At 44.0% G+C, this 8,314-nt stretch overlaps 2 protein-coding genes across 2 annotated transcripts in view; both read left to right on the top strand.

Annotated features, from left to right (window-relative positions):
• Window positions 1-8,314, top strand: part of LOC109928582 (F-box only protein 39) — a 115,348-nt gene that overhangs the window by 21,634 nt on the left and 85,400 nt on the right. The gene's annotated exons all lie outside the window — the stretch shown is intronic.
• Window positions 7,865-8,314, top strand: part of pef1 (penta-EF-hand domain containing 1) — a 9,459-nt gene continuing 9,009 nt past the window's right edge. The window contains exon 1 of the mRNA XM_020528627.2: window positions 7,865-7,998. Within this exon, the coding sequence (XP_020384216.2) occupies window positions 7,882-7,998 (117 nt within the window). The 5' untranslated portion in view covers window positions 7,865-7,881. The remainder of the gene's footprint in view (window positions 7,999-8,314) is intronic.

Raw genomic sequence — 8,314 nt, 5'->3', positions numbered from 1 at the left:
CTCAAATGGTCTTTTATGTTTTGACTGAATGTACTGCTGTAGTTGCACAACGGATCTTTTCAATTAGACTGCTAGCCTCTTGATCAAGAAGAGAAACAGTGGCATCTACTGGTTAGTTGCGAACATATCAGTACCTACATTCTAGAAATATGCAGCAATGCTAATTTGAAATTTTGTTGTACAGTAACAACTTGATCTTTTCATTTGGTAGTGCTGAATGTCCTTTCCATCTAAAATTAACTCCATATGCTTAAGGATTCTAACCAATGTCTTTATCAGGAATTCAAAATAGATCTCCACTTCAATTGCAAACTACTGTGTACAGGAAAAACATATTTTCCTTCAGTTCTTATTGCCAAATATGGTCTACATAAAGAAGCTAGAATCTGTACATTTATAAACTGTGACAATACAAATCTTTACTTTTTTGTACTGGATGGTTGTTGTTCTAATTGAGTTTAGGTACTGTGCTTGATAACTTACAATCAGTTCCATCTGATAGATGAGTTAACATCAAAGCTAACAATTATAGTTAGTTTCTTTTTCTATTGGGAGTTTAAATAAAGGGATTATGTACTTTTTATTTACTTTTGTAAGGAAAGAATAATATTAAAATCTGAGCTGTTACCAAAAAAAATTAGGATTTCATGTTCAGCATCAGTGGTCCCTCGCAGACGAGGTTGACTCCCTTTTCAGTCTCTGGGTGAGTCCATGGTGGCCATATAGACTGATACGGCTACCACAGGCTGTGTTACACTTGGGGCATGTGGTTGTCACAGGATGGGATGGGTGGGGCAATGGTGAGGCAGTGTGTTCCTTTCGCTGTTTTCGCCTGGCTTCCATTTTTTCCCGATGGCAAGTCTCGAGGTGCTCGACGCCTTTCCGGATGCTCCTTCTACACTTTGGACAGTCTTGGGCCAGTGGTTCCCAGGCGTCTGTGGGATTGTCACACTTGGGAGTAATGGTCCTGCTGACTGCAACTTGTTCCCAGAAGATTCCGTTCTACAGAATGTTGGAATGTGCCTGACAATTTCCCAGATCATCTCTCACCTATTGAAGGGAACTACCTCCCTTCTGCTTGACACCTTATCCTAATGACTGGACAAAATTGAGAATTTAGCATGTGGAGAATGATGAATAGATTATTTTGCAATGTAGAGGCACAAAAAGAGGTTCTGTAGGCAATCATAAAATTGTGTAACACCCAAATGTATGCCTGATAGTAGACCAATGGAATTATGTTCTTCTAAGATTCATACCTTGGTAGGTCACATGTTCAAAATGTAACATATGCCTTCTCACATTCACATCTTGCAAATACCTAACACCTTACGTCTTAGTAAGATACGTAGTTGCAGGCTGGCTGGTCACCAACTGACACTGGCAACCAGATTATGCATGTGTACATCACAGTGCAACTGCTCCAAACTCAGCATCACAAGTTTGTTACAACAATGTGACACTTTCAGCTACAATCCCAATGCATATATGATGAAGACATTCTGATCTGGTTGACTTTATGCAATTAACTTCAGGCACAAGAAGACTTCCCTCTAATCATCTTTGGGAAATCAGCTTTGTGCAGTTGCTGAACATTGGGAAAAAATTTCAAAAAGGATATCTATCTTCCTGGTGGTTACAAATCACAGTAACGCACCTTCAAATGATAGGTAGTAAAAGATATACACCTTTAAAATGAAATGCACCTATAAAGAAACCGAAGGAAGTTTGGATGATCAGAAGAAAATTGGTAAGGCAAAGGTTTTTTTTAAAAAAAAAAAGGTCGCATCTCCAGTGGATTGCTGAAATTTCTATAGCCAATGGTGGAGTAGAGGTGATATCAGGAAGAATGAAGTGGGCAAAGGGCACATCTATGTTGAGGTTGCAATAGTTAGATGGAAAATTATAAATGAAAAACCAAAAGAACTGTGGATGCTGGAAATCAGAAACAAAAACAGATATTGCCAGAAAAACTCAGCTGGATGGTGAGAGAGAAAAACAGTTAGACAGACAAAGGACTGGGTAAAGGTCAGCCTGGAGAATGAATAGTTGCTAATGGGGACTATTTGTAGCTAACAATGAGTTTTGTGTGGTAGTAGCCTACATGAAGACAAGGGCCTGGTGTGTGAGGGTTGGGTTAAGGACATGAGAGAAAGTGCTCAAGCCCTAAAATTGTTGAACTCGATGTTGAGTCCAGAAGGCTGAAGAGTTTGTAAGGGTGAAATGGAGTGCTGTTCTTCCAGATTTGCTGAAGCACTGCAGCAAGCCTGAGACAAAGATGGCCAGGGAACATGGTGATGTGTTGAAATGGCAGGTAACTGGAAGCTCAAGACCATTTTTGCAGACGGATTATAGGTATTCTGCAAAGCGGTCACCCAGTCTGCACTTTGTTTCCACAATGCAGAGGAGGCCTCATTGTGAGCAGCAAATACAGCAGACTTGATTGAGAGAAAAGCAGGTAAATTGCTGCTTCACATTGGAAGCTGTTGGGCCCTTGGATGGTGAGGAGGGAGGAAGTTAATGGGCAAATGTCACACCTTCTGTGATTGCAGGGGAAGGAGCCAAAGGGGTGAGGGAACATGTTGAGATAGGAGTGGACTAGGGTGTCCTGGAGGGAACAGTCTGTGTGGAAGGCTGACAAGGAAGTGGAGGGGAATGTGTGTCTGGTGGTGGCATCCTGCTGGAGGCAGCAGAAATGGTGGCTAATAAACCTATGGATGTGGATGCTGGTGGGATGGGAGGTGAGGACAAAGGGGACCCTATTGCTGTTTTGAAAGGAGGTGAGGGCTGAAGTGTGGGAGATGGGTCAGACCCAACTGAGGGCCCTCTCGACCATGGTGCTGGGGAATCATCGTTGAAGAAGAAACCGCCTTGTCGAAGTTGGCATCATCAGAACAGATGCTATGGAGACAGAGGAACTGGGAGAATGGAATAGAGTCTTTAAAGGAAGCAGAGTGTAAGGATGCATTGTTAAGGTAATTGAGAGTCAGTGGGTTTGTAGTGGATATTGGGGGCCAGCCTATCCCCAGAAATGGAAACAGAGATGTTGAGGAAGAGAAGGGAGGAGACAGAGATAGACCAGGTGAAGACGAGAATGGGGTGGAAATTGGAAGTGAACCAATTCTGGATAAGGGTAGTGGCACTGATGATGTCATTGATGTACCAGAGAAAGAGTTGTGGGGAGGAACGCATGTATCTGTTATAAAGTGGAGGTTGACCGTCTTTGATAACTAAAACCAAAATACCCGGAGAGGTGCACCTTGCCCTATAGTCTGTTAAAACAGACCCAATGTGCTATGAAGGAGTGGTTAAATAAAAATAAACCCCTGACACACTCTTTATAATCAACAAGTAACAATTTATTTATCTAACTCTTAACAGTGAACAAACTAACTAAACTATTAACAAACCGAATACCTCTTGTAACTACTAACTATTCCTGAATAAAACAGGATTATAATGGAATGTTGTTCCAATAAATACATGTCCCACTTATATAAAATAAGATTTTAAAAAATCTGAATTTAGTCTCTCAAAATTACAGCCAGTTATGTCTTCCAGAATGTTCGGAGTCTTTGATGAATTCTTCTGTCAGGAACGCCTTCTCAGTGAATCCTTCTGTCAGGAATGTTAACTACTTGCACTGTAGGTACTTCTAATTTAGATGGAGCGTACTGTAAGGCTTAGAGAATTCTGTGAGAGCCACTGATTCTCTCTTTTGGAGCTGAGAGCTGTTCTCTTGGCAGATGACAGTTGGCTTCCCCCTGATTTTCCAAATGCCCTCATCTTTTGCACCCTTGATGACATATCAAATTCTTACACTAGGATTGGTCCTATGTTGTCAAAACCATCAGATTTAAATTTAATTGGTTTTTGATATCTAAGGGCCTGGTTTAAATTAATTGGCTAAATTTAAAAACCTGTTGTCTTGGTAAAAATGCTGCTCTGCCTGCTAACAGCATAGCCTTTTAATATACATGTTTCAATTCAGGTGCTCTGTGCACCTGCAAACCCACGGAGTATCAAAAAGGATGTCTAAGCATAGAAAAAGCACACCATCTTTTAAAGGGATCATGCACTGCTTTCCCCATCGCACTGCTTTCCCCATCGCATTTTACAAACACCAACATTTTACAAATGCCCACATTTTACAAACATCAAATTCTAACTTCCTGCCTTCCAATCCACAAGTACTCTACCCAACTTTGCAACATATGACTGAAACAAGGAAAGTTCCATATACCCCAGAAGGAGACAGACATAACTGGGACTCGTGCTGGTACCCTTGGCCGCATCTCTGAACTGAAGGAATTGAGAGGAGTTAATTGTGTCTTTTGCATTCGCTGTTAATGTCTTTCTTCCAATCCCACCCCCTGGCTGTGTCTCCCCCCTAACAATTTGTATACAGGATGATGAGAGGCACAGATAGAGTAGATAGCCAGAGACTTTTTTTCCCAGGGTGGAAATGACTATTACGAGGAGGTGTAATTTTGAGGTGATTGGAGGAAGGTATAGAAGAGATGTCAGAGGTATGTTCCTTACACAGAGATTGGTGGGCATGTGGAATGCGCTGCCAGCAGTAGTAGTGGGGTCAGATACTTTAGAGACTTTTAAGCGACTCTTGGATAGGCACATGGAGGATAGTAAAATGCAGGGTAGATTGATCTTAGTAGGATAATAGGTCAGCACAACATTGTGGGCCGAAGGGCCTGTACTGTGCTGTACTGTTCTATGTTCTAAAAGAGAAGTTGTTCAGAATGAGGCTGAGCTTGGCCAGGCAGACGAGAGTGGTGGTGAATTGGGACAGTTCAGGCCCTTTTTCCAGGAAGAAGCGGAGAGCCCTGAGACCATCCTCATGTGTGAAGGGAATGCACATCCATGGTAAAGAGGAGGTGGTTGGAGCTTGCAAACTGGAAATTCTGAAACTGATGTAAAGCATCTGAAGAATTGCAGATATAAGTGGGAAAGGACCGGAAAAGGGGAGAAAAGAAGAAGAAAAGAAATCGAGTCAAGGTAGGAAAATGGTCTTTGTTTTTAAGTCCTAATTTCCTACTAGGGTCTTCCCCCTGCTGCAGTGGGGCATGTCTTAGACCATAAGATATAAGAGAATTAGGCCATTCAGTCCATTGAGGTTGCTCTCTGCCGTTTGGTCATGATTATGACGTTTCTCAACTCCATTCTCCTGCCTTCTTCCCATAATACTTGATCCCCTTACCAACCAAGAACCTAATATCTCTGCCTTGAATACATTCAATGGCTTGGCCTCCATGGCAATAGGTTCCACAGAGTCACCCCCCTTTTGACTGAAGAAATTCCAGATCTGTCCTAAAAGCAACTTCATTCAAAACTGTGCATACACAAACTGACTTCCAGAAGTAAAGTGCTTTCTAGTGCCTTCTCAGTCTTTGGATCTCTTCAAACAGGGAATCCATTCTCTCAGCATTCTGCTACCACAGCAGCTTTCCTATAACATTGGAGAATTGTTGGAGAAACTCAGCAGCTTGGGCAGCATCTGTGACGAGAAAACAGCATTTCTGGTCTAGAGAACTTTTAGAACTGATAACAGCAAGGAAAAGATAGTATTTATATTGATGATGGTGGGGGTTGGGTGGTAAAGGACTGAATTGATAGGTGGAGATGGAGCTTGGAGAGAACAGATGGCACAGACAAAAGCATTGTTGATAGTAAGCCAGAGCGTTAGAGGTTTAGATAATTGATAATGGAGACTATGAGTAATTGAAAGTGGGTTGGCTGTGCTGGAAGCAACCTGTACAATGACTAGACTCAAAGTGTGGGGGTAGGTAATGGATATGGAAGGACGTATTCATGATCTAAAATTTTTAAATTTGATATTGAGTCCTGAAGGCTGTATGGAACCTAGGTAGAAGGTGCTTTCAGCTTGCTGGAACACTGCAGCCAGCTTGAGACACAAGTACTGGCATGAGTCAAAAATCACATGACACCAGGTTATAGTCCAACGGGTTTATTCAAAATCACAAGGTTTTGGAGTGCCGCTCCTTTATCAGGTGCAGTGAGATAGGGCACAAAGACACAGAGATCAAAGGATCATACAACTGATGTGAGTGGAGTGAACAAACATAAAATGCCTAATGAAGAACTCTGTTAGAAAGGAGATGCAAGTTTGAATTGATTAAGATGCAAATTTCAGAATCTGTTTCAAGTTGCTGCCCAAAGATAATGAAAGGTTTCATCAGTGTCTGCCTAACTTTCCAAACCTCAATCAGGCAGAGATACAGAAGGTGACATCTCAGGTCAGACACTGAGTTGTAGGTGTGAGGCCTCGTTCAGAATCTGTCTCCAAGTTTTAACCTGAAATCAGTCTGGTTTTATTCCAAAAACAGGTATTTATAAAATGCTACATTGACTGACTGTAACTGACAAATGGATAAACATCTTGGATGAAATTATTCACCGCATAGATTTATATATGTGTGTGTGTGTGAGAGAGAGAGAGAGAGCGGTGATGCTGTCAAAACTGGACAGTAAGGAATGTTTTACAGATACAGAAGTGTAGTGGGGTCACCTGAAGCATGACATGAATGCATGTGAGAGATAGTGGGAACTGCAGATGCTGGAGAATCTGAGATAACAAGGTGTAGAGCTGGATGAACACAGCAGGCCAAGCAGCATCAGAGGAGCAGGAAAGCTGACGTTTTGGGCCTAGACCCTTCTTCAGAAATGGGGGAGGGGAAGGGGTTTCTGAAATAAATAGGGACATAAATATCCCCTCCCTAACTCCCCACCTACACTCACCTTTACTGGCTCCATCCCCACCTCTTTGACCTGTCTGTCTCCTCTCCACCTATCTTCTCCTCTATCCATCTTGTTTCTGCCTCCCCCTCTCTTCCTATTTATTTCAGAATCCCCTTCCCCTCCCCCATTTCTGAAGAAGGGTCTAGGCCCGAAACGTCAGCTTTCCTGCTCCTCTGATGCTGCTTGGCCTGCTGTGTTCATCCAGCTCTACACCTTGTTATCTCATGAATGCACGTGACTTGGCTAATGTCGTCTATCTCATACACTACAGGCACGGATGCCCCGAGGCATGGTATATTGGCAAGACCATGCAGATACTAAGAAAATGGATGAATGAACAAAGCGCAACAATCGCCATACAGGAGTGTTCCCTCCCAGTTGGGGAACACTTCCAACGGTCAAGGGCATTCAGCCTCTGGATACACAACAATGCAGAATCACTGAGCAGTGACTGATAACCAAGTTCTGTACCCGTGAAGATGGCCTCAACTGTGATCTCGGCTTCATGTCGTGCTACAGGTGACCCCACCACACTTCTGTATCTGCAAGATCTTCCTTACTACGCTGTTTATGTTTGTTCACTCCACTCACACCAGTCGTATTCTCCTTTGATCTCTCTGCGTATAAACTCTGTCTGTTTGCCCTCTCTCACTGCACCTGAACGAAGAAGCGGCGCATCGAAAGCTTTTGATTTCAAACCTGTTGGACTATGTCCTGGTGTCATGTAATTTTTGACTTTGTCCACCCCAGTCCTACACCGGCACCTCCACATCAAATGCTGGCATAAGAACACGGCGGTGCATTGAAAAGTGGCAGGCAACTGGGTGCTGAGGGTTATTTTTTAAGGACATGATGGGGAGATGAAGCTCGCTGGTTGAAAGATTGATGATGATCGATGTAATGGAGATAATCTGGCTGCAAACACGGACCCCCACTTCCTGGAACGCTGGAGGAGGACCACGTGTGAGGAAGGACCTACCTTCCGTGATGTCACTGAATAATCACGTGATGTTCCCACGGCGCTGTAATATCATAAGGGGCGGGTCCCGCACCCTGTGACTGACGTGCATAGTGACCTATCAGACGCCACGTTGTTGGGCGCGTTTGATGGGGGTGGGGCGCCGTGGCCAACGGACCAATCGGATGAAGGAGACGGCCCGGGGCGGTTTCGTGCTCGGGCGGGTCGTTGTTGAGTTGGAGATGGCTACCTATCCTTACGGCTCGGTGAGTGGGGGAGTGGGCTGCGGGGCTAGACCGTTTGAGCCTCGGGCTTTGGGCTTGTGCGCGTTTCGGAGAGGCGATACCATTCTCCGTGGAAGTTGGGTTGAAAGTTGAGGGCGTGGAGCAGAGGCGCTTGCCTCGGCCCTTAGTTGGGGTAGGGTAATCGAACTGTCCCACTGAGCGAGCCCTGGTCGGCCCTGTCCCTGCCCAGTTTGAAGGTGGTACTGGGTACCCGGGTGGCTGATGAAGACAGTCTTCTCCCTTCCAGAGAATGTCTGGAGGCTGGAATTTCCCTTTCTACTTCCTTCTCTAGGTAAGG

Source organism: Rhincodon typus, chromosome 27, assembly GCF_021869965.1.
Source record: "Rhincodon typus isolate 14 chromosome 27, sRhiTyp1.1, whole genome shotgun sequence".
NCBI lineage: Eukaryota > Metazoa > Chordata > Chondrichthyes > Orectolobiformes > Rhincodontidae > Rhincodon > Rhincodon typus.
This window is presented reverse-complemented; position numbering and strand designations above follow the sequence as displayed.